The sequence below is a fragment of the Sebastes fasciatus genome, chromosome 20, assembly GCF_043250625.1.
Source record: "Sebastes fasciatus isolate fSebFas1 chromosome 20, fSebFas1.pri, whole genome shotgun sequence".
Classification (NCBI taxonomy): domain Eukaryota; kingdom Metazoa; phylum Chordata; class Actinopteri; order Perciformes; family Sebastidae; genus Sebastes; species Sebastes fasciatus.
In genome coordinates, this window is record NC_133814.1 from 21,035,293 (window position 1) to 21,062,356 (window position 27,064).

General features: G+C 43.3%; 1 protein-coding gene across 10 annotated transcripts in view; it reads left to right on the forward strand.

Annotated features, from left to right (window-relative positions):
• tanc2b (tetratricopeptide repeat, ankyrin repeat and coiled-coil containing 2b) overlaps positions 1-27,064 on the forward strand; it is a 174,419-nt gene that overhangs the window by 123,406 nt on the left and 23,949 nt on the right. For 8 of the 10 annotated variants that reach the window (XM_074619733.1, XM_074619735.1, XM_074619736.1 and 5 more), the window contains 6 exons: positions 885-1,033; positions 7,961-8,144; positions 9,593-9,841; positions 16,588-16,719; positions 24,735-24,773; positions 26,664-26,945. In XM_074619733.1, the coding sequence (XP_074475834.1) occupies positions 885-1,033; positions 7,961-8,144; positions 9,593-9,841; positions 16,588-16,719; positions 24,735-24,773; positions 26,664-26,945 (1,035 nt within the window). Of the gene's footprint in view, positions 1-666; positions 686-884; positions 1,034-7,960; positions 8,145-9,592; positions 9,842-16,587; positions 16,720-24,734; positions 24,774-26,663; positions 26,946-27,064 lie in introns of those variants that run through there. The other 2 variants (XM_074619743.1, XM_074619734.1) reach the window with 2 other exon arrangements.

Consider the following 27,064-nt stretch of genomic DNA (forward strand, 5'->3'; position numbering starts at 1 on the left):
GCCAGGTGTTATTAAAAAACATGACACCACCAGTGAGGGCTTGTTATGGGCGGAGAGTAACCAGGCAACAGGGCGACAAGATGAGGTCATTTTGCAAAGTTGGCAACTGAAATCCCTAATTGTTTGTGTGTGTGTGTGTTTGTGTGTTTGTGGTTTTTGATCATCTGATCATCACGCAGGCTCACCCTGGTGTTTTCTTTTCTCTCTTTAGAGCGAGGAGTCTCTGTAAACAGGATAAGGGAGGTGGATACACACCCGCTTTGTCTTGAAAAGTCACACACCGTCGCTCTCTCTCTCTCTCTCTCTCTGTCTCTCTCTCACACACACACACAGGTAAAGGGCGTATCTCATTACGTCACACAAGCTGCAGTGGTGATGAGTGGTGCGGAAGGAGCTGTCGTCAGTGTGGAAAGAGGTTTCTTTTTTTGGGGCTTGAAAGGATTCTTGTAGTTGCGGCTGAAGGGATTTTTTTTTGAGTTTATGTAAGAAGACACCTCAACAAAGATGTCCAGCTGTGGTGGAATGCGATTGTAATGCGCAGCTCTGAGCTACGGGAAAACTCAGGTAGGCTGTTTCGAGTCGCTGTCCTCCTGAGCACAGGTGCTGTGTAACCTGTATCCGGGTCTGTTGTCGCCGGCTGTGGCTCATGCAAAGCCAGTGTAGCAGATCCTCAGTGTGTTTCCAGGTAAAGGTGGCGGTGGCGGTGGCGGACATGAAGTCTTTTAAAAGATGTTTTTTTTTTATTTTGGTGAAGCTGCTGTTCTGTTCCTGCCCACCACTGACACACATTCGTTCTCTCTTTCTCTTCCTCTCCCCCGCAATGTCTTCCTCACCCCCTCTCCACCTCCTTCCCCCCCCTCCCTGCTGTCTCTCTGCCTCTGCAGGGGAGTCAAGCCAGGAGCTGGGCCCCCCTCCGTCGGTGGATGAGGCAGCCAACACATTGATGACGCGCCTGGGTTTCCTTCTGGGAGACAAAGTGAGCGAGGGGCCAGCCGGTACCCAGTACAGCATGGAGGAACCCGAGGCGAGACAGGTAATGGTCTCACTAATGAATTGGACTTCTGCTTTGAGGACGTTACTGAGAGACTCCTTTTTGTCTGGATTTGTTTGAGAAGAAGGTACAACTAGAGCTGCAGCGATTAATCGATTAATTGTCAACTATTGAATTAATCGCCAACTATTTTGATAATCGGTTTGAGGATTTTTTTTTTTTTTTTTTAATTCAAAATTCTCTGGTTCCAGCTTCTTAAATATTTTCTTGTTTCTGTACTCCTCTATGACAGTAAACTGAATATGTTTGAGTTGTGGACAAGAAAGACATTTGAGGTTGGCATCTTGGGCTTTGGGAAACACTGATCGACATTTTATAGACCAAAGAACTAGGGCTGTCAAAGTTAACGCGATAATAACGCGTTATCGCAAATTCGTTTTAACGCCACTAATTTCTTTAACGCATTAACACAACTTGTGATTTTTTAGGTTGCAGCGGGCTCAGTTTGACAGCTAGAGTGATGATACTGGCATCATATGAAACTAGAAAAACCCTAAAGAATCCATTAGTACCAATCATGTCATACTAGCTTGTCGTGAAGGAGGCTAAATAACGCTCCAAACTTACGCTCAATTCTGGCAAGGACAAACTGGCATGGCCCTTTTCAAAGGGGTCCCTTGACCTCTGATCTCAAGATATGTGAATGTAAATGTGTTCTATGGGTTCCCACGAGTCTCCCCTTTACAGACATGTCCACTTTATGATAATCACATGCAGTTTAGGGCAAGTCATAGTCAAGTCAGCACACTGACACACTGACAGCTGTTGTTGCCTGTTGGACTGTTGCCATGTTATGATATGAGCATATTATATCAGCATATTTGCCCACTCCCATGTTGATAAGAGTATTAAATACTTGACAAATCTCCCTTTAAGGTACAAATAACTAATTGATTAATCGAGAAAATAATAGACAGATTAATCACCAATGAAAGTTACAACTCTCTCATCTTTTCTCAAGGAGCTTCTCTTTTGTAGACAAAAACCTACAGACTGAATAACAGAAAGTGTTTTTTTTATGATGTCACTTTGAGTCAATACTAGGGAAACCTTGTCTGGGGTTGTGTAAGACGTAAGATAAACAATTGGCGCCAAAAAATCCTGCTTTAGTTTAGTATTTATCGCCCGTCATGCTATTGTTATGGTTTATTCTAATCTAACTGTCTGATTGTGTGTTGAATTTTGACACATTTCTATCGTGAGAGATCGTGCTCTGGAACTTGAACAAACACGCAGACGTTGTCTGATTCGATCTGTTTTGACATTTATCTTCGTAATATCTGTGTTTACACTCGGTTTTGACAGATCTTTGGATGTCAGGGTAGCCAGATCAAAAGAACAGATTCAGAATGTATCAGTGCCTCTCCATGGAGCACCACCGTCTAATTAGATTTTTGTATAACAAATACTCTTAATTATTTATTTCCCAGCATACATTTAAACTTTGCTCATTGAAAGCGGGTCTCTTGAGCTGACACGCAGCAGGTTCAAGGTTTCTTTCCTGCACCGTAACCTTTCAATTTGTGAATTTGGCAGTTGTGCAACAAACAGCTCTTGGCACAACAGGCCCGCTATAAGCTCTGCAGCAGATGCCCTGGTTTCTTTACCTAAACCTGATTTGACAGGTATGAATTTCCCGAACCGAGGGAAGAAAACAGAGAGGGGGGGAGAAGGGGAGGAAGGGGCGAACCTGTTGCTGAAGCGTTCAAAGCCTAGGTATGGGTTTGCACTAAAGCAGTGTGGATAAGCGATTAGACTGATGGACTGCCTGTGCTTGATGTGAGCGCTGCTGTAGCAGTGGGGGTGTATCAATTGAGAGAGGTTTATTCAAGCGGCTCTTTTTAGAGACGTGACTCACACTAGCACCCCGCTGCATCGTGCACACAGCACAAACTTATTGTTTTAGATATCTGCCCCAAATACTGCTCTCCGGATTGTTTGATTCATTAACCACCAAAAAAATGACAAAGATTGCCTCGAGACACCATCTATTAGCAGATTAGAGAGTGGGCTCTTTGTTGTCATTTTTCTAATTTGCTTGGGATTTACCAGCTTTCAATGGAGAGCCGTAATACAGTCGATTCACACATGTAAACTGGATTTTTGCAGGATGCTGCCAACTAGGGCTGCTCGATTATGGCAAAAATCCTAATCCCGATTAGTTTGGTCAATATTGACATCCCGATTATTTAACACTATTACTCGTTGACTTTGGAAACATCATGCATTTACAAAGAACATTTTGTGGCCTGCATTTTTAAAGTTAAATGCATCAATTTGGTGCACTTTGAGAGCAAAATTAAGAGGCTAGATCTATGAAGAACTTTGTGCTCTTGAAAACAATTTAATTATATAATTATATGGTGCCTTCAAATGAAAGTTGTGTGCTTGTGTTTACAACATGGGAAGTCGTGTACACGATATGCTTGGCGTTCAAGTGGTTAAGTCGTGAGAAAACCGCTGCTAAGCAACGGCAATATTAACTTTACTGTCGGCGTCTAGAAGCCACAGAGGATAACAATTTAGCAAGCTAGCAAGTTGGTAACATAATGCAGGAAATGCAATGGCATAATGACAGAGGGAACAGATGAGGCCGTTGGGAATATCAACATTTTCCTCAGACATATTATAAAATTATGAAGAAAAACAATATACGAGTAAAATTACAACTCGTGAACTCTGAGCTTTCAGAAACTTTCCACTTACGAGGTCTTAAATACCGCAAGAGGGGGGTGTTCATATGGACTCTTCTCGTGAACACGGTAAACACGACCCCATCTGAAATAGATTGGTTGTATAGATATGAATGGTGATGACTCGGCAAAAAAAGTCACACCCACAAAGCACGGTCAACGAGACAGGGTTCGTGTTTCAAGACGGGTCGGGTGGGTTGCCGACATCAGCGCACTGAGGACAGTCCGCCCTGGTTGACATGGGCGAGGTCAGGGCGAGGGGTGCTGTAAAGCGCCACATTTAGCCCGGGCCTTTCCAAGCCGACCTAGAGCAGGTCACGGAGGAAAATGCGCCTGGCGAGGGCCAACCAGCGACGAAGAGAGTTGTAGTCCACCGCTGTAAAGGAAATGGGTGCGCTGGATTTATAACACAAGACAAAACGAGAGTGTCACTGCGAAACGGTATGCTGCACAATTAATCTTAGTTTTATGTTGATTATCTGGTTTTCATATTCACTGGAAGCCAGACTCGTAATTGAAATTCGATTAATTGCACTGCCCTACCGCTTACTCAACCAGCGATGCTGACAGTCTCAATGTTTGTCATCGTAACCAAGTTTCTATACTGTAGTTCATTAACAATGAAGCCAGGCAAACCTGCTTTAAAAAAACTCAGTGAGCATGAGGTGAGGGTTTACTTCTCACCATCTTCTATTTGACATGGTTGAATTCCTACAATAGCTGGTGTCTCTGCTGCGAGACTTTACCAGCCGACGGAACAAGGTGACCTCAACTCGCAGGGAGAGCAGTTAATTGCCTTTCATACTCTCGTGCCTGAGCTCCCTGAATAGACGCAATGCTCCGAGTTCAATCTAATCCTCGCGCGACATGTGAGGTCAGGTCTTCACAAGGCGAGGTTTGTTAGCCCAACAGATAGCGCTGTAGTGGTGCTGCTGTGTGTTTGTTTGTTTGCTTTGTGGTCAAGCTCCTGTAAACATGATAGTGCCTCAATCAGTCAAACAAACACACGTAGCAGAGGCTGGAGGCCATGTGCTGTTATGGACAGTTCACAGATGTCACAGTTTATAATTCAACCACTACGCTAGTACTACTGTGCAACATACACTCCACTTATTAGATATGCCTATACGATACAATCCAGTACAACAGCTCTGCACACAAATCCTTCCTTCACAAAGCATATAATGGTAGGTTTGTTGTTTCGGAGAGGTGTTAAAGGATCATTTAGATATTTTTCAACCTGGATCCTTTTTTTTTTTTCATGTTTTTGAGTCTAAGTGTCTAATGGGGACAACAATTTCTGAAATTGGTCCAGTATTGAGGGAGAACGCTGCAGTCGCCAGCCGCTAAATAGGCTTTAATGTAATCATTTGGGGCAACCTGGCACCGTCATTTACGTCCACTAAAAGTGCTTGTTTTTGCCACTGACAGGCTCAGATTGTTGTTATAAGTGTCTGACAACATTATGGAAAGCACCCTACATAGAAATACAACTTTATTCTTTACCTTTCGCTTGATCCGGTCTGTCTGTTCCCTCAGAGAGAAGTGTCACTCTGAAACCTCGTGTCGCATCCACATTGTCGAAATCACCTCAATATTCAGCCATGACATGGAAAATATTTAAGATGACACTAAGCTACGCTTTCTGTACTCCAACACAACAATAATACATATCTTTGTAAAGGTAGAATTCATGGCTGAGGCGTTGTCATTGGATTGGATGGATTTCCATGAGAGTTTGTACGGTCATTCATGGTCCCCAGAGGGTGAATTGTAATCACCGTGGTGATCCTCTGACTTTTCATCAAGCGCCACCATCAGGTCAAAATGATTTGCAATTATTGCAGAAAATAAACTCTGTGGCAAACAAACGTTTATGATACTTACACGTTGTGTTCAGCAAGATAATCTTCACAAATGAAACACCACTTTTGTGATTTTTGAAGCGCGAATGCAGTCGCCAGAAGTAAAAAGCTAACGTTAGGCTATAAACGAACTACACCACGGTTGCAGTGTAAAGGCCGCAGGCTGTGAAGGCGGACGAGTTGGCATGATGGCGTTTTGTAGTCTCATTTAGCCACTTGTTAGCAACCGCCTTTGAATTAACTATATTTGGGTTTTGGACTGTTGATCAGACAAATTAAACAAGTTGAAGATGAAGTGATTAAATTATTAATCAGGATTAGAGAGGACCTGACGATCAAACCACCGACCTTACGATTAATTGACCCTCCGATGTATCCTCTGAGTCACAGCCTGAGCAGCCTGTCAGCAGATAATTGACAGATTAATCAATAATGAAAATAATCGTTAGCTGCAGCCCTTCTCCTGTCTGTATACGTGTGTGGGTGTGAGTATTAGCTCAGTGTGTCCCTTCAGTCTTCTCCCTGCAGATCAAACTAGACTAGTAGGCTAGCTTTTTTGCCCTGAGCTCTACTTCACCCCTCACGTTCTCTCCGTGTTCACCCCAGTGTTGACCTGAACTCATCCGCAGCATTGTGTTTGTGTGTCTTCGGTGTCTGATACACATACTTAATCACTTGGCAACCCCTGTTTTTCTTGCGCCTCTGCACATCCGTGGATGCTGCATGCATGTATTTAGGTATGTGTGTTTGTGTGAGAGTGCATCTGTGGGTGTTCGCAGCAACAGCAGATTAGACCGAGTGTTTATTAGACGCAGTGTTTTTTTTTGTCCCCTGTGGCAGCAGAAAGAGGGTCACTGCAGGGTGCCAAAACAAACCAGGAAAGAATATATATTCAGTGCGTGTATGGGATTTCAGTCTCAGATTTGACTGCATTGTCATCATGGTAATGAAGAAGAAAATATGCATGAAAGTAGGTCTGCCAGTGAGGGGAAGATATGCTCTCCTTTTTCCAGATTATAATATCCATTTGAAGTAGTGTTGTCAAATATATTGAAGTATCAATACTGAATATTTGTTTAAATTTCTGCTCTCTTCTCTCCGACAGCGAGTTGACAGACACACCGCTATTTATCTTTTAATAAAAATCTAAAAATGTTATGTAGGTCTGTCAAAGTTAATACGATAATAACATGTAAATTCAAATTTGTTTTAACGCCACTAACGCAACTTGAGATTTTTAGGTGGTAGCGGGCTCAGTTTTAAAGCTAGAGTGACAATACTGGCATCATATGAAACTACAAAACCTAAGGATTTGGTACCAACCATGTCATACTAGCTCATCGTGAAGGATAACGAAGAAGAAGAACGCTCCAAACTTATGCTAAATTTTGACGAGGAAAAACTGGCATGCCATTTGTGTAAATCCTGTGACCACGGATGTAACAATGAAACAGGAGCAGAGGAACATATAAATATTTCAGAGGAGCAAGTCCAACCTCATGGTGGCTTTTGCAGGGTGATCTGTATGACATTAAATCTTTAGATCTTGGTTTTTCTTGCCAAATTTCAGCTCGACTTTCCTCCAACTCCGCTGTCAAAGAAATAGCATTTACCATTCTTTTTAGTACTTTAGAAATCCTTCACCTTTCCTTGTCTCTCATTGGCTATTATTAAAGACTGTATATAAGAAGTGGATGTAGTCACCATGACGTCACCCACTGGTTTGTGGACTACAGTTTTGAAGCTTTGAGTTTGGCATTTGGCACTAACCGTATACAACCTCACATGTGCCACGGCAGTGTTCAGAATCTGGTTTTGAGCACGCCACTCCCTTTTGTTTCTAAAAAGGGGAAATTACTGTTTTCCTGCGTTTAGATGTTGCGGCTCACATCCCTGATGTGTAAACTAACTCTCCGGCGTTTGTTTTTTTGCTGTGCCGTACTCCTCAGCTGCAGTAAAAAGCGATTGTAGGTGTTACCGGTGCTTTTTATAAACATTATTGGAGAGAATAGTTGTGTATGTAAATATACTGAGCGTGTGTATTTTTAAGCTGTGTAGCATTATATCATTTGTGAAGCTCTCTCAAACCTATATTTTAGGAAAATGCTACAAATTATTATGTATTATATGTGTTTGTATGTGTGTGGGAGAGAAAAATCCTTTGAGGGACTGACTACATGAAGGCAGCAGGGGGGGGGCTGAGCTTTTAAAAACAATATTGAAGTGACATTTTCCTCTGAGTATGACTCAGATATTAAAAGTTCAAACATTGTACTTTTGCTTTTTATACTAATTGAGTTATTGGAACCAAACAAAGCTTTTAAAGATGTGTGTTTGTGTTTATTTGCCAGGGCCAGAACCAGAGGATCAGCCCGTGCTCCACTCTGACCAGCAGCACTGCCTCACCCCCTGCAGGCAGCCCCTGCTCCACTCTCCCCCCTGCCATGCCTGGCCAGGCCGGCAGCAGGGACTGTGCCTACGGCTCTGTCACCAGTCCCACCTCAACCCTGGAGAGCAGGGACAGCGGGATTATCGGTGAGATTTGCACACACATTCACAAAGAACGTAATGTACTAGGGCTGGACCCAAATATTCGACTATTCAGTTATTCGTTCGTTGGGTAGGTAATTGATTTTCAGTTTTGAGGTTTGGATATTCGTCGTTGTTGTTGTTGTTTTATTAAACCTTTGGGATAACAAACATGCATAAAATGCATCAAACCTTTTGGAAAATGCTTCTTATTCAATAACAGATAACAGAATCCTTAAAAATTAATGCTTTTAATTAAACCAAAAGACTATGCGCTATGCCGTCCATCTCAGCTGAGTACGAAGGAATGTCTTCCTGAGTCATGTCATGTAGACGAGCAAAAAGCCCTCGTCGCCGTTGCTTCTGTGGGAGCGAAACCCATGAGAGGCTCGGACCGAAAAAGGCCGAAAGCAAACGTCCGCAGGCTGCATTACGCGCAGGATTGCAACCGGGCACTGCTGGGATCAGCGGTGCTTAATGCACGGAGACAGCAGCCTCAGAACAGCTCTGTTTAGGGGGAGAGGGCCCGCAAACGTGACTTTGAGGTACGTCTACGCTTGCGCACACAGAGGGACGAGGAGAAGAGACGTTTAGCGTGGACGTGAGCGTGTTCAGACTCATCAGGACACATTTTTGTTCGAAAAAGCATGTGTGGGAAAACCTCAGATTTTTCGCTGTTGAATACAATCGAAGCTCCGGAGCTCAACATTTTTTATTTGGTACAGCCCTACAATGTAAATATGGGAATGTCAGTATATTAAGAACATCGATTTATCTTTTAAAAATCTTTAATCAACAAAGGTAGAATTCAAGAAGTAAAAAGCAGATAAAGTAAAACTAGAAAAAACAAATAAAAGCATGTCTGTTAAACACAGGATTTAAAAAAACAAAACAGAAGTAGTCAACTTTACCTGCTCAGACAGGTAGCTCCAAAGTCTGGGTTTACCTGACAGTTATAACCTTTGACAGTCCGTGGGAACATGCCTCAGGTTATAGCTCGGCTCCCGTAACCCAAAATGACTCTCTCGTCTCCACCGCATCTCAAAATGTGCTAATCTGAATGATTCTTACAAACTAAAAACGGTTCGGTCAGTTTCCAGTCAAACTGTGGTGCTTTTCATACACAGTCAGAACCAGCCTGCGCTCCCACTGGAAGACAATGCAGGTGTGCATGTCATGTTGACATCAACTGTGGCACTCTTGTTTTGTTAGCGAGAAAACAGGAGAGATAAAACGCTGAAGCACTGATGTCAAAACAGGTGGCAACACTGTTTCCTTACAACAATGATGAACACCTGCAGTTTGGTGAGGAAAGCGTGACATAAACATACCGCGGTGTGATTCAGAACAACAATAAATAAAGTGTGAAAGTAGACATCTCTCACAGTGAAGCGCTTGTACCTGTATATGCAACATAACGGCACTGAAGACGACGTTGTTTTGTTGTGTTGCAGCCACACTGACCAGCTACTCGGAGAACATGGAGCGAGGTGGCAAATACGGCGAGGGCTCCCGGGGAAACCTGAAACTGTGGCAGTCCCAGAAATCAGGCATGGACTCGTTCCTGTACAGGGTGGATGAAAACATGACCGCCTCTACCTACAGCCTCAACAAAATCCCTGAGCGCAACCTGGAGAGCATGTCCTCCCACTCTGCCCACTCCATCCCTCTGTACCTCATGCCCCGCCCTAACTCTGTGGCCGGTGAGTCCCTTCCTCTTTCCCTCTCTCTCCTGTGAAAGGACGCAACAGTTTGTCTGAGTTTGTCATTTTGTACAAGTGGTATTTGGCATGCAGCGTACCACTTCTGCAAAAGGTACTTTTTGTTCTGGCAAAATTGGATTGAACTGCTGCTTCTGAGTCCCTTTTGTATTTCTGACTCCTTTAGTGCTCCCTCTTCACTCATTTCAAGCTTTCTTTCCCTGCTTGTTTCCTCCCGCGATCCTTTTTGATTTTATTTAACGTCCATTTGTGTGAATCCTGTGACCACGGATGTAACAATGAAATAAGAGTAGAGGAATATATTAATATTTCGGAGGAGCAAGTCCGACCTCATGGTGGCTTTTGCAGGGTGATCTGTGTGACATTACATCTTTAGATCTTGGTTTGTCTTGCCAAATTTCAGCTAGACTTTCACAGACAACTCCCAGACGCCGTGGTAGCGACCTGTCAATCACAAGGTAGCCACGCCCTAAAGCATAGCAAGTAGACTCATGTTCTCATAGACTTCTATACAATCAGACTTCTTTTTGCAACCAGAGGAGTCGCCCCCTGCTGGCTGTTAGAAAGAATGCAGGTTTAAGGCGGCACTTCTATATTGGATTCACTTTTCAGAACTAGGGATGCACCGATCTGATTTTTTCAGTCCTGATAGCGATACCAGTGTGTAATTAATAAGCTGTATGCCTCACTGTGTGGAAGTGACTGGGATCATTCTTTTATGTGTCAAGAAACATCAGGCTTGACTTAAACTTTCCTAACTTTGTAAAACAAAATGTGACCAATAAATTCATAGATATAAAATTACTGAATTATTTATTATTAAAATAATAAATCATACACCAGCAACTTGGTAAAAAAAAACTTTTTAATGCAGCAAAAAATTGGTCAAAATTATGGAATTAAAATTCCAGTGTATAATGTATACATTATATAAATATAGAATTGAATTGAATAGATCGGCTCCATTGTCACCAATACCCGATCCATCTATTTAGTAGTAGTAGTCAGTAGTAGTTGCTGCTGTACGATTTATTATTTTAATAATAAAGAACAATTAAATACATTTATATCTATGAATTTATTGGTCACAAAGTTAAGAAAGCAATGCTTAAGTCAAGCCTGATGTTGCCTTAGTCCTAACAGAATCATCCCAGTCATTTCCACACAGTGAGGCATACAGCTCATTAATTAAACACTGGTATTAGATCAATACTCGGTATCAGCCGATACCCAAAGCCCAGGTATTGCTATCGGTATCGGGACTGGAAAAGTCAGATTGGTGCATCCCTATTCAGAACCGGAGGATGCCGCCTGGCTACTAGCAGTGATGTAACTCATTCCCATAAATATCACATAGTTTCATAAATTATTGGGATGTCAGCCAGCAGTTCAGGAGGAGAAGATTGAATCTGTAAACTGCTCATATAACCAGGTATTTAGAACTTAACTTGGTACAGATCTCAAAGCTCCAGACCACATTTCTCCTGCGTATCTGGGTTAAATCAGCCTAAACTTCCCTCAATCTGAGCCTGGTCTCATAAAGAGCTCAATTGTGGTTTGATTCGTTTCAGTTTTACAACATTGTTTAATTATCCAGGGAGGAAACAGCTCTTCTTCTCAAATTCCAAAGGGTCATGTTGAAATTTGGGTTAGCTGCAAATCCGCGGTGGTATTTTGTTAAACTCTCACAACCCTGTGGTGTGGATGGAAAACCACGGAGTCTGGGAAAACACAGCTTCAGCAGGAGAACGAACATACTGCGGCTGGAAGAATATCACATAGAAAAACAAGGCGTTTGTGTTGCCGTCGGAGGTCTCTCGTTGATGTGTGTTTCTTATTGTAGGCTTCCAAAACCTTAAATATATCCGGAAGAATGTCAGTTTCATAACAGTGCTGAGGCCGTCCTAATGGGCCTGATTGTATTATTGTTCTCATCATGAAAGAGGCTGTTACAGACGACGAGCTCTATTATGCTCTTCTTCACCCACTCCCACTGGCAAAAAAGAAAAAAGTGTGCGTGCACGTACTGTCGACATATATTTCACTAAACACTGTAATGTGCCTGACAAGGCCCGTCGCCGCAGCCATGACCCTCTCTTTATGCTGGTCATGTTCGGCTGTTTGACACCGCTGTCTGGCAGCGCCGCGATTTAGAGATTCACCCTCGATCTCATCTCCGCCCCTCAATACCCAGACCTTCAAAGGGAGTGAGCTGGAGAGACGGCTTTAAAGGCGTGCTATAAGCTGCGGATGATGCAAAATAAATAAAAAGGGAGACAGATAAAGAGGCAGCGAGGGACACAAAAGACATGATGTTTCTGAAGGTATTTGTCAGGAACAGGAATTCTGTATTCTGAGGGAGATGGATACATGTGGAAGAGGAGTGAAAGTAGAGTTTCATAATCTCCCTCTCCCTCTCGCTCTCTCCTCCACAAAGAGTTATTAGATGATGTAGGGATGGGAGGCGAGCACAGGCTGAGGATTGGCTGGGCTCACACAGCAGTGGAACATCAAAGCCCCAGGCATTAACCGTTTCTATCCCCCAGAGTGACAGAGAGAGAGAGAGAGAGAGAGAGAGAGACTGGCTTTGATGTGTGGAGGGAGAGAGAGAGATAGGGAGCGAGAGCAGAAGGCGACCGGGGAGGAAGACGAGGAGGGAGGGGGCTCCTCTATTACCTAATGAAGGCAGTGCGTTGGTAGAGCTTAAGATGGATATGGAGGAAGGAGCAACCAAGACGGAGTATTCCTTCTCTCTGGTGCTCGTTTGAGAGCAGCAGAGCTGATCAGAATTTTAAAAAATGAGTCTTCACAGCCCTTCAGGAATTTAATTTGTTTTTCTTTCAGTGAAGAATTAAAGATTAAACCTGCAGTAGGCTGAATATTTTTTAGCATCATTGGGCAAAAAATCCATAATAACCTTTCAGCATATTGTAATTCAAGTGTTCTGAGAGAAAACTAGACTTCTGCAGCTACTCATGGCTCTGTTTTCAGGCTTTAAAAACATCTAGCCTGTGACGGGAGACTTTGGCCAATCACAGGTCATTTCAGAGAGAGAGAGCGTTCCTATTGGCTGTTCATTCAACGGAGGCAGCTGTCAATCACTTGCGAACTCAAACGGTCAAACTAGGCAGCGCTGATCAAATATGAATGAATATTCTGTTACTGTAATGCCTATTTCTCTCCTCAAATGTTTTCAGGAACATCTTGTAGTGAACTGTTTAGCTGGACGAGAGATGTAGTTCACTGAGTAGTTTCACACAAAGCTAAATCATACTATGACAAACCTACGATGAAACATCATATGTTTGATTCATGGCGCAATTCAAACGGGATCAAAAAAATATTTGTCTCTTGGTGTAGACTACCGTTCATATTTCTCCAAAATAAGTTCCCATGAGGAGCACCAGAAGGGGAAGGACTTCGCTTCTCTATTGACTGCTGTATTTATATGGCGAGGGGGTTGAACGTGACGTCGCCTGGCAGTGCGGGGGTGTAGTGTCCCCCGGGTACGTCATAGATTTTTCACATTTCCAGTTCACCTCCTCAGTGTTAGTGTGGAGGCAAACTGATATCTCACATATCTCTGCAAATGACGCCAAACAACAAGAAGGAAAGTATTTTTAAAAAGTAATTTGGGTGAACTGACCCTTTGAAAATGCCATGTTGGAGGATCTATATGCACCGGCTAATATATAATTGCCTGGGGGTGGTGGTATGCCTACTCATACAGAGACTAAAGAGGTATAAAAGACTGAGATTATTCAGTGAACTCACTCTATAGTCTCTAAATTCACTAAATTAAGATAACAGCTCACCCGTGAGATAACATTTTTCAATTTGGTGGGCGGACAAGTGTCATTGATTTCCTTTTCTGACATTTTCTCCTGATTATCCCACCTCTGCTTATATACTCGGCGTAATACCCGGAAATATTATTGTTTAAGTACCAGGACCTCCATTTATTTATCGTCTCAAGTCATCTCTTGGGGGGGGATGAGAGGAGAATGGTGAGGCATTTAGAGCACCAGCAGCCACCTCATATCTGAGATGACTCGCCGGCTCCCCGGCTGATACCGTGACTGGCTCTGGACGGCAGCCCAGCTGGTCTCCGAGTGTGTACGTGTGCACGCATGCGTTCATGCTATCAGTCTCTCTTTGAAACAGGAAGTGTCTGATGTGACTGTCATTGCCCAAAGCGACTGAGCTCTCTGCTGCACAGTTAGACTTTTTCTCACTTCCTTTATACTCTCCCTCTTCCATACTGTTTTTTCTTTCCCCCTTTATTTCTTTTCCACTATATGTGCAGTCTTCCTAGCGCATTGGCACAGGAACTGTGAATGTGATCCCCAGCAGCCTGCTGCATTGCAGATAGAGGTGATGAGCACACAGATTTGATTCCTCACATTCAAACACAGTTGAAAGAGAGAGAAAAAAATGAGCCCCTGAGTCATTCTACCTTGGGTTAGCAGCAGATAAATGCCTCCACTGTCTCTGCTTTTAGCCCAGTTGGATGACCGGCTCCCACATTCCCATCAGGGCCAAGCCTCCAGCATTCCCAGCTGCCATTTTCCCTCCATTTTGGGAAACCCATGTGGCTCATTTTTGGGTTTATGCTCTGGGTGACTCAAGCAGCCATACACATGCTCAGCACTTCACTGAGCTTAACTCCAGCGGCACAGAAACCACTCTTTAAACCAAGGACAGGACAGGATCAGTGTTGAGGTGTCGGTGAGAGGTGGCGGGCTCAGAGGCCTGCCACATGGAGGGATTACTGTGCCTTACTTTGAGGAGTGACTGGAGGGAGAGACAGAAGATATGATTGAGAAGAAGCATGCCAGTCACACCTTTCCCCCCCCCCAACGCTTTGGATGTCAGGACCTCAGAGTATTTTCAGGTATAATCTCAGAAATAGAAGGATTCCCAACTCTGACAAGGATAAATCCATCTTATTATAACTTAGTAGCTTTGTCAGTCATGATAACATTGTACTCACCAAGTTAATTGCTGATATCAGATGGGGCCAAATTTTTTTTTGGAGAGAAAAAATATTACCCAAAACTGTCTGTTGTTAACACCCATCACAGTTTACACACCAACTTCCTGGTTTTCCTGTGCTATGAGGGATTATGCTGCGTTCCATTTGAACTGGGAAGTCTGAATTTCTGCGTTCCCAGTCAGAAATTACAACGGGAACGCCCTCTGAAGTCGGATTTCCGACTCGGAAAGTCGGACGAACCTCATCAACCCCGACCTCAAAATCCCAGATGGCTGCTCCACGCATCAACAGTGAAAAAAGCTGTAGTAATATACCGGTTATAGCACTTATTTGTGCCTCATTAAATCAGTCGTACGCACATTAATGTCCAACTTCTATCCGTGGACATGTTGCTACGGTGTTTTGAACCGGTATTGCTAACAATAGCTAACAATGGCTAACCTGGCTGGAGCAAACCCCATTCAGTTTCCAGACTTGTTGTACTGGAATGCGGTAAACTCAGGTGTGACGTCATTCCCAGCTCCGACTTCTGATTTCTGAGGTAAATGGAACGCAGCATTATTACCGACATATTATATAGTTCAGATAATCTGGCTAAAGTGTTGTCTTGTTTACAAACTGTCCGATCGTTTCACCTCTTGTATTTCTTGCCTCACCTGACTTTGTTGTCACGATGTTCCCAAATCTCAGAAATGACCTCCATGAGTACAATGTTTTCATAACTGATATAAACCACAGACTGTATATGAAGATGGACGACGCGTGTCCAGTTCCTCCCACTGTACAGAAGTGAAACCAAAATATCCCGGATACGGGAGCTGACGTAATTTGGAGCCAGAGTCTGGGCAGTAGTGATCGGGGCGGTGGAGACGCGGTAACAGGTCACCCTTCATTCTCTTACTCAGATAGACATTTCTCCTCTACATCTTTACAGAGCTAATAGTTTATATTAATGCTCTGACTATCGAATTTAGCACCTTTAAAGGTTCTCCGAAAATTGAGTCCCAAACTACTAATTTTGTGTCTCTAATATTCTGCCTTCTATCACCATCTCTGCAGCTTTTTCCATTATCTCTGCATTAGTAGAGTTTATTCTAACCAAATTTCCTGCCAGAGCTCTTGTTGGCTCCTTTTAGAGGGACAAACTGCTCCGTCCATGACGGTGTTTCCTCTTGATGGGATGACTCGGCAACTTTGTCCTCGCCTGTCAGGGAACCATCAACCTTCGTCCCTTAATCTCTCCTGGATTTTATTGTTCCTTGTCTCATCCTCTTCACTGGGGTTCAGGTGTGACGGAGAATCGAGTCCGTCGCTTGCTCACACTGGCGGCGTCTAATCTCATTTAACGTTCGCTGGTTCCGAGCGCTGGCCCTGAAGACACAGCATGGTGTGAACAATCAGCAGCCAGCGTCAGACGGCGCTCACTCCATGAATAAGACATTTGTCTGCTGAGCTAATTAATCCTGAGAGGGGCCGGATGGCATCTGCCTCCGTGCCGCGTGACAGACACCGAGAGGAGGGAGTTTTAGGACAGAGCCATGTATGGCTGGCTTGTTCTTTACTGTAGTAGGAGTTAGCAAATGTGAGTGCCTCAAGACACTGGCATGAACCAGCGCCACCTTCTTTTGTGTTTGTTTACTGTCTCTCTCCGTGTACATATACATGCTGACAATAGTATCCTTTCCCTCTCTGTCTCCCTCCCTCTATCACATACTCAAACACACAACAACAGCTACCAGTTCAGCCCACCTGGAGGACCTGGCGTACCTGGATGAGCAGAGACACACTCCATTACGCACCTCGCTGCGCATGCCTAGACAGAGCACCACCTGCGGGCCGGGTCGCTCCGGGCAGGACCTGAGAGGTGAGCACAAACACAAACCCTCCGTATCCCTCATGTCCACTGAAAGCTGATGCTGATGACACCTCAAAGTATGATTTTCAATACATTTGCTGCAAACAAAATGCTGTAAATGCTCGCTGTGGACATAAGAACTGCAGTATGACTCAATGTGCCGACATTTGCAGGTGAAAAGCTCAAAGTCAAAGCATTCAACCGTCATTTATTTTCACTTTAAAACTGCTGTTTTGTTCCAGGTTGGGCTGTGATTAGACATTTGTTTCACATCAGACACAGTGCAGAAGCAAACAATAGGACACTATTCTGTCTCATCCATAAAAAAACAAACTCAAAGCAGCTGAGACGAAGACGAAGCTGCATGACGAGCAAGTTATTTTTAAGATTCATATGAACGTCAGCGAGGGTTGTTTTGCAATGCGTTTCAGATGCAAATGTCTGCATGTATAGCTCTACTCCCACATCCGACCGGTGATGCTGCCGAGCTGTTGGTGCTGGACACTGGAGGCTGTCAGCTGTTGTCTGTTGTGTCCTTGTGTGTGTGAGACAAGAGGCCTGGGCGGGTGCACAAAGAGCATTTTGTCAGGTTGTGTCACCGCTAAGCTCAAATTTGTCTCAGTGCTTAACATTCACAGTCAGTGTGCGCTTCATTGCACCCTGCTCAAGTCTAGCACGCAGCAAGCGCCTGCGTGATCCAGCACATCTCCTCAGACACCTCCCCAAATGGCCAAATGGCCTTATGTCACAACATTATGTGTCCCCTCGCCCTTCTTCCTCCGTCACTTAGCCAGTAATGAGCGCCGTAATGGCAGCCCTCTGCCATCCAAGCGAACACAAATATGCGTCCCCGTGTGTTTTAAACACCTGTTAAGACCCCACTTAGCCGAGAGTGCGCTCGGCTGAGCTGCGATGTGATTCCCCTGCCCCGAGGCAGCTAGCTGCAGACAAATGCAGAGTAAGAGTGTGTTGGAAAGAAAAGAGAAAAGGTAGAGAGATGGAGATGGACAGAGAGAGAGAGAGAGAGAGAGAAGACAGGGGTAAGGAAGAGCTAGTTCATCTCAAAGCTTCACTGTTACTGCCAGAGCCACTTGTTTCAACCTTCCTCCTCTAAGGGCAGCCAAGTGTGTTTACAAGCCAGCCGACTGCGTCCTAGCATGCGTTCTGCCTCCTCGGATCAGTGTCAGAGCCTCCCTGAGTGCACCGCTCCTGCAGTTTCACCAGGAGAGACAGAGAACGAGGCGGAGGGAGACACGACTGGAGGAACAAGGTTTTTCCCTGCAGATCATATGAGGACAAATTACCACATGCCTTTATTCCTGAAATTTGAGGTAATAGACTTATAGGTAGGAAATGAAGGATTAGTTGCTTACTGGATTGGTTGTGTGTTTGCATCACAAGTTGTCAAATTCCTTAATGTTTTTGTGGCAAGGCTTTAAGAGGCAATGTCTGACACTTAAGTCTAGATCAGGGATGCCCAACTCTTTCCCTTGGAGGGCAAAAACTGGAACTTAATGGTGGGCCACGGGCCAAAAGCAAACACCTGTTGTGTTGTATTATTAAGATGCAAAATGGTACTAGGATCCCAAGTTCTCCTAATTGAATATTCTTGTAGCTTTCACATAGTTAACCCCTTAAAACCCACCTGAAGAATACAATTGCAAGACTGTTTAGGGTATGCAGAAATACTCAAATAAACCATTTTAGAATAGGCAAAGATATCATATTTATGCTGAATTAAAAAAAAAATGCATGTTTTTTTTGCCCCAAACTGCATGTGATTATCATAAAGTGGGCATGTTTGTAAAGGGGGAACTCGTGGGTACCCATAGAACCCATTTTCATTCACATATCTCGAGGTCAGAGGTCAAGGGACCCCTTTGAAAATGGCCTTGCCAATATTTCCTCGCCAAAGTTTAGAGTAAGTTTGGAGCGTTATTTGTGACATGGTTGGTACCAATGGATTCCTTAGGTTTTCTAGTTTCATATGATGCCAGTATCTTCACTAAAACAAGGCTTCAGTATCGTGATAACATTGTATCGTGGGGCCTCTGGTGATTCCCACCCCCAGTAGCTCGTACTACCTGTATTTATTACATAATTAGTAGCCTCATGCCACAGAAAGCACAAATATTTTAACACATTGTGCGTCACAGAAAGAGGCCCGTTGGTTGTTTTGCTGGATGCGGAGTTACAGATGAACTAGAGGAGAAGAAGAAGTGCTGGTTATGTGTTGGTCAGGTGGTAACCAGCTGACAGATGCAGCTCTCTCTCTCCGGTTGTTCTTCTTTTGATGCCGGGCGTCCATCGGGGGCCCGAGCTGTGTGCTGCTGTTTTGAGGAGAGTGAGTCAGACTGTAATGGACCTTCTTGTGCTCCTGCCTGCCTACCTCTAAGATTTACCACCCACCTTATCTATTCACCGCAAACTCTCTCGCCTAACTGTACAGTGCACACACATTCTCTCCCTCGTTTATCTTTACTTTCTCTCTCTTTGTCTTTGTCGCTCTCTGCCCTCCCCTCCCTCCCTCGCTGTCTTTCTACCTCTGCTCGCATATATAAAACAGGCCTGATGGTTGCAGCTTTTGGCTGATACAAATATTTTCAACTGCAGAGGGTTTTTTGCGTCCCGTATATACTCGCTGACCAGGGATGCAACTTAAATAATAAGTCTTGGAAATTCAGGTTAGCGCTGTAATTGATTAGACATTTAAAGGGTAAAGCTGGTGATATTTTTCTTATTGTCAACAAATCCCATGAAAATAACAAAAGCAAAAGTGAATTGATCCTACTAACTAACATTGGGCCTCATGCAGCAACATTTTCTTCAATTTCTCTTGTATTTTCTCATATTTTTTAATCAAATCTATAGTAATTTTCAGAATTTAAAGGTACACCGAGGGGCTGGGCGACATATGCATTGAAACAGACATAGGCCTATATTACTACTGTTACTGGTATTGTTAAATACATTTTAAAAATCTGATTTTCCAGAGCGTCAGACTGGCGTTTACAGGAAATTCTAAAAGCATCGAAGAGCAGTATGTACGCCGTTCAGAGGCTGAACACACGCAAAATCATCCAAGGGTTTTTATAGTCTTAACTGGGATCATTGGACCAATAGTATTTGTTTATTAATCCAATCATTATAATTACTCTAAAACTTATAATCTAAATTTATTTATTTTTATTATATGACATTCATGTTTTGTTTTTTTTGGTCTTCAAATTCCTCATAAAATGTTAAGAATTTTACTTCATCATTTATTTTGTGGTCGAGAGTACTCTCACCAAGATAAAATAATAATAAAAAAAAAATGTTATGTAAAATTGTAAAAATGTTATGTCGTAAAATGTTCTCTTGCCTAAGAGACGAGCAAAAATAGGGTAACACTGGTGAATCAAATCATGGATACGAACAAAAATAAGAGAACAAATTTTGTATATCGCTTCCTGCATGAGGCCCATTGTGTCTATCCAAAGCTTGATATAGATGATTCCTCTGTGTCACAGACCTCCACTGTTGCAGATGAACATGTGCATTGTACTTTATTTCGAGTCAGTCCCACTTAAAACAACCTGCTGCTGTAAATACTCACTTCAACACTAAATGTGTATTAATCCGCAGCTGAAAATAGTCCCCAACAAATGCACAATTTACTTTTATTTGAGAAATGTTTATGGAAAACTACAGTGCCCAGCTGTTTTAGGAACTAACTGTGCCTCTTTTAAAAATGAAGCTATATATTTTTATTATTTAGACTGAAAGATTTATTGTGCATCTTCAGTTGGAACCAATGGGCTTGGAGCTCACTGCCACAGACAGGATAGGAAAGTATTGACAGACGGACTAACATATTGTTGGTTTTGGTCTTTTCATGGGAAAAATACAGAATAATAACCGCTTTAATGAGCAATCCGTTTGAAAGAAACAGCTGCAAAGCTACATTAACTTTAATTACAGTGCTGTTTATAGTAAACTTTTATTTACAGCAAACACTAACGGAGGCCCCTATCGCTGTGTCAGCCAAGTGAGCTGGATAACCAGTTTAGATTTTGATGACCGTGCATGAACTGTCGAGTTGCAGATGATTACCTATCAACTGTTTGACAACACTGGTTGCTAAATGCAGTACCTGTGAGGGTTTCTGGACAATATTTGTCATTGTTTTGTGTTGTTAATTGATTTCCAATAATAAATATATACATACATTTGCATAAAGCAGTATATTTGCCCACTCCCACGTTGATAAGAGTATTAAATACTTCACAAATCTCCCTTTAAGGTACATTTTGAACAGATAAAAAATGTGCAATAAATCGCGATTAATCACGATTAAATTGTTTAATTGATTGACAGCTTTAGATATGTAGGTCTTTTCTTGTTGCTTGGCTGCAAGACGTAAAGTAAAGCCAGTAAACAGTGTGTTAAATGACAGTTTGCAGCCGTAAGGAAGATTATAACAGAAGAAATACATCTTCCATAAGCACATCCAGGTTTATTATGTTCCTCTAAACCTACTGTGCAAATTACATAAGATTTTATGGAACAGGAATTATGTAAGATATGCTAGCTGTAGCTCTCCATCCACTGTCTCAAAAACCAGACAGCAAACTCCACTTACTCCCACATCAGCTGTAAGAAAAAAAATCACCTGACCTGAGATAACCCTCCGCCACTCTCCCCGGACCCTTCCCAACAAGCATCTAAACTGCTTCCTCTTCCTCCTCCCCTCGTTTCCTCCCTTCCTCCACCTCTGTGCCAACTCTCCTCTTCTCCTCCCCCCTCCTCCACTTCCCATCCTCTCCTCCTCCTCCTCCTCCTCCTCCTCCTCCTCCTCCTCCTCTTCCTCCTCCTCCTCTTCTCCCTCCTTCTCAAGGCTGTTCAGCCACCGTGAGTCATCCTCACCTGGTGAATAATTAAAACGTCTGAGACTCTCGCTCCGTCTGGCCACGGAGGGTTGGTGGTAGAGGAGGGGTGGGAGTGGAGGAGTGATACCTTGCTTAACGTCGCCTGAGGGGGAGTGTTATGGGCAGGATTATGAGCAACTGCCATCCATCCATCTATCCCTCTCACACACACACATATTTGCTTTCACCGTCCTGGAAACAACTCCCTCGGCCCCCGTTCGCAACATGGCTGCTTTCCTGGAATACCTGACACAGTGGAGCAGTAGCGGCGGCGGCGGCACGACTTAGCGCGCACAAAAGCGCTGTAATCGTTTCTGCCATTTGGAGGATGGCGCCCGATAGTGCGGGCGAGGGTGTGTATAGCAATTCCACGAGGACGCAAGGAGCTTTACATGCACGTTTTGGCGTTCAGTCACCCCCACGATAATTGGATTAGCGAGCACTTAAAAACAGAGTAGCTGTGGGTATTTAGCCTCGTACTTCTGTGGCCTGCATTGGGTAGTTTTTACATTTCCCATCACCAGTGTTGCATCAGGTCCATTCTTTCACAGCGTGACACCCAACTGGAAGAATATTACATCAGTTTGTGAATTATAGACAGAACAGAGTGGCTTTCTGCCTCTTTGTGTCTCTCCGACTGTGTGTGTGTGTGTGTGTTTGTTGAGTGAGCACTAAAATAATCTGACCTGGGAATATGGATGAAATGTCTTTTATTACATCGGGCTGCAGTCGGCACAGAGCTTAGTGCAAAAAAGCAGTGCTGGCCATGCGCTCAGTATAAAACGAGGGCAGCTTTTCACCCACTTCCAGGTATATATCTCACTGTTTGTACTTTTTGCTGATTGCATAAGTAAGAATATCCTCAGCATGATCATTTCTTCTCACTCTGCGATTATAATTAGCCTTCCTGGACGAAAAAAAAAAGGCATGCTTGCGGCAGCGTTTTGGAGTGCTGTCTGGTAAAAAGAATACATTAAGCACGATATCAGCTCATTATGTTATGTAGTCGTGCTCCTAATCAGCACACAGGAGTCATTTACAGAAGACATACAGCTCTAATGAATAATAATAATAGCTTGGATTTATATAGCGCCTTTCATGAAACCCAAGGACGCTTAACAAAGACATAAATAAACACAACAACTGTAACAGAAGCTAGAGGCCATAGGCCTTGGTGAAGAGGTGGGTTTTGAGGAGTCTTTTGAAGGTGTCCAGAGATGGTGCGTTGCGGAGCTCTATGGGGAGAGAGTTCCAAAGTGTGGGGGCTGTCACACTGAAGGCTCTGTCCCCAAAAGTTCGCATTCTTGTGTGAGGGATGGAGAGCTGACCCGTGCCTGAGGATCTAAGGTTCCGGGGCTGTGTGTATGGGTGGAGGAGGTCAGATAAATACTGAGGAGCCAGGGCGTTGAGGGATTTGTAGGTGAGGAGGAGGATTTTGTAGGTGATGCGGGACTTGACCGGGAGCCAGTGGAGGTGGATGAGGGTGGGGGTGATGTGCTGCCAGGGCTTGGTGCGGGTGAGAACCCTGGCAGCCGAGTTTTGCACATACTGGAGCCTGTCCAGGGCTTTGCTGGGAACCCCGGACAGAACTCCATTGCAATAGTCCAAATGGGAGGTGACGAAAGCGTGGATGAGGGTTTCTGCCACAGAGTCTAATGTAACACTCCCCCCTTCCTTTCCCTGCACCCGGATATATTTTGCAACACAGTATAGAAATTTCTGCCGACACACGAAAATCCTCTCACTGTCTTATCCGAGCGGTCTAATGTATGGTACATATTTCCTACAGCTCTGACTCACAGTGTGCTTATTGCTGGTGTACTGCAGGGTGTGAGGAGAACTACTGCACTGGCTGTCATCTGACCAGCAGCTCTTTCTCACTGCACACCGATCAAATTGTAAAGGAACATAAAGAAAGAGTTTGTCTGTAACAATTTAAAACATTTGGGATTTCTCTTTCAACTGTGGTTGATTACTTTATGTTAAAGGGATTGTTCGGTTATCCATAGTCAGTGTATTACCTACAGTAGATGACGGTCAGCACTCCCCCAGCTTGGAGAAACAAACAGGAGTTACTGCACGGAAGCAAAGCAATGTACGGCTGTGGACGGGGCCAGCAGCAAAACGTATTTTAGACATCAACGTCAGTTTAAATGTGCGCTATATTTCGAATATTTTCACTGCTTTACCTTGCCGTGACTCAGCTATACAGCCAAAACTGAAGCCTTTATCTATGCTTTATCTACGCCAAAGCCACCAGACTCCATTGAAAGAAACGGTAATTTTACCTCCAAAGTGACACAATAACACAAACTAAGTAAACAATAACTCCTTTGTTCTGCAAGGTTAAAATTGCAGTTTTTTTCAATGGAGTCTGGTTTCTTTGAAGAGAGCATAGATAAAGGCTTCAGTTCCCCGTCAGAAAGGAGAGTCTGACGGCAAGGTAAAGCGGTGAAATTATTCTAAATATAGCGTGCACTTTAACTAATATTGATTTTTTTTTAGGTGGCTAAAATACATATTGCTGCTGCCCCCGTCCACAGTAGTACATCGCTTTGCTTCTGTGCTGGTACTCGTGTCTGCTTCTCCTAACTGGAGACGTGCCCACCGCCATCAACTGTACGTAATCCACTGACTATGGATCAGTACCTCATATTACCCCACCTCAAAACACCCTTTAGGATGTGGCTACCTCTGGCAGCCTGTAATTCACACACAGTAGTCTGTTGAGTCCCCCATCTCTGGGTCGAATTACTACCAGAAACTGGATTCAATTATTTTTATGGGGATTGATTGATCTTACCCGGCGCAATGGAACCAATTAGATTCTCCCAAAAGTGCGAACCTTCTCCACCCTCCCCTCCAGACTCGCTGAGGAATACGCTCGATGTAATTCAAAGGATTTCAATTAGTAATCGACCCCGGTCTGGTGGTTCCCCATATTTCTGACATCATGATGTGCTGACGCTATTGCTGCTTCCTCTGTGTTTTTTTTTCTTTTCATTGAGCTACACCTTGCCCTGTGCTCTGACACACTGCTGCCTGTCCTCACTGTCTTTCTCCCTTTCACTCTCTTTCTTTCTCTCTCTGTCTTTTGCTTGCTGTTCGTCGCAGCTTCCGCTAATAACACCCATGCCTGGCAATCCCAGTCACGTAAGTTACTTTAATTCTCATTTGTTGCATCACGTTTCTGCTCACAGTCGCCAAGCTTTGCTGCTGGCTAGTGCTTTGCAAGTCGAAGCGGTACACACACACTCTTGCCAGCAAAGCGTTTTGGATTATTCACGCACAACTCACATTCACCATCAGGCGTAATCACCAGATGCTGATGTAACATTTAAAGAAATGACACACCAGATAGAAGAGAGCATGTTTTTTTATTCTCAAAGCTCAAATCGGTTTTAAAAGGCGGGCACCCAGGAGACGACACCCAGAAGCAGCAGACTAAATCTTACACTGAATTCATCACACGGCTTCAGAAGTTCGTACCAGATTCATTTTACCCTCATTAGTCTTTAATGGTCCATATGTTCTGCTGAAAAGATGCGCAACCTCTGGAGGACTTTAGTTTAATGGCTCCCCCTAGTGAGTAAAATGAGCAGTCGGAAGTGGCTGTTAAAGTAGTCACTCCCTCGACTTTCTGCCAATTTGCTTTTGCAACAAAATGAGCTCAAAGCAAACAAATCTGAATTGTAAAAGTAGTTTCCCCCTTTGAGTTCTTAAGCTAAATTTCCCTGCTCTCATCATTACATAAACTATAATATTACTGCTTCATCTTTAGCTTATAGTGAGCTTACAGTGAATACTTTTTATTTCCCAAATCTAACTCACCGAGTTCATATTATACCCAGCCCTTCCATATATCTTTAAAGGATTTAAGGGTGCAGTTTGCCACATAATAATACAATAATATACCTTTCACATATGAATCACTGATCCATCAGTAAATATTTAATCTCTTCCAGTAGGTTATTACCTTTTTTCAATGATGTCAATCTTCAATTTTACATTAATATAATTGTTTATCCTTTATATTCGTAACCTTCAAATCTACACAAACACTTATTTTGTTGTAGGTAAAATATCAAATCAGTGGAGAATTCAATACAATTAAACAATAAGCATCCAATAAATATGTTTTATATATGAGAAATACTTGCACTACTAATACTTGTTACTTGTTTATGCATAGATATGTGGGTGTTTATGTGTTTGCAGACATTTTGTTGATCATATACAGCACTGGTTCCCAACCTGGAGGTCTTGACTCCCGCTATGGGTCGTCAAAGCTTCATGGGGGGTCCCTAGGCCTTCTTAATTTTAACGGGTATAAGACAACCTTTTAAAAATATATATATATAGTTGGACTATATCTCAACATTTCATTCATTTCTACATGAAATTGTTATTTCTCAAGTTTGGATTAACATTTAAGATTTAAAAAGGATAAGGGCACGGAGAGTTATATTCACAGAGCCTTCCCTCTCTGCTAAACAGCCTCGTCCTGCATTAGAAAAGTACGCAGTTAAAACAACCAAAGAGCTGATAGAACAATGGCCAAAGCGTCAGGGAGAAGAAAACACTGAATTTGTCAAAAAAAAGAAGCCTATTAAGTTTGACTGATTGTTAAAAAATTAAAAACACAATACAGAGAATTGTATTAAAAGTTCCCGGAAATATCAGAAAAACTCATCTCTCATGCAATATCCACAGGAAATTAAACATTTGCTCTTCCTGCAGTTATTGTTATTGTTATTTTATTGCTATGCATTGAATGTAATATGAAATATTCATAAGATATGTCTCTTAGTCAGGGGTCATCAGTTTACTCAGTGATAGAAAAGGGGTCCTATAAGGGAAAAGGTTGGGAACCACTGATATACAATGTTTATGCACCCAAGTATTATTAACATATTGGTATCAGGGCTTTTTACACACTCACCCTATTTCAGTCTCCATTACTGCAGGTAAGGGTGTAAACTTTACTGTAAGTACATCAATGTGGCTTCTAACTGTAATTCTCTATTTCCCCGACCCGTCCAGTGCGTTTTGCACCCTACCGGCCTCAAGACATCGCCCTCAAGCCTCTGCTGTTCGAGGTGCCCAGCATCACCATGGACTCCGTCTTCACGGGCCGCGAGTGGCTCTTCCAGGAGATCGATGCCCACCTCAACAGCCCCAACGTCAGCACCAACCGCGGCGTGGCGGTAGTAGGCAACATCGGCTTCGGCAAGACGGCGATCATCTCTCGCCTGGTGGCGCTCAGCTGCCACGGCACCCGCATGAGACAGATTGCATCGGACAGCCCTCAGGCCTCGCCCAAACGTAGGCGTCCACTTATTTCTACACGTTTTTTTAATTACAAATGAAGATTCCTGAACTCCATCGTAGAATCGTAGTATTTTAGAAATGTTGGACAGTCTATGAGAGTAACAGTGTGAAAA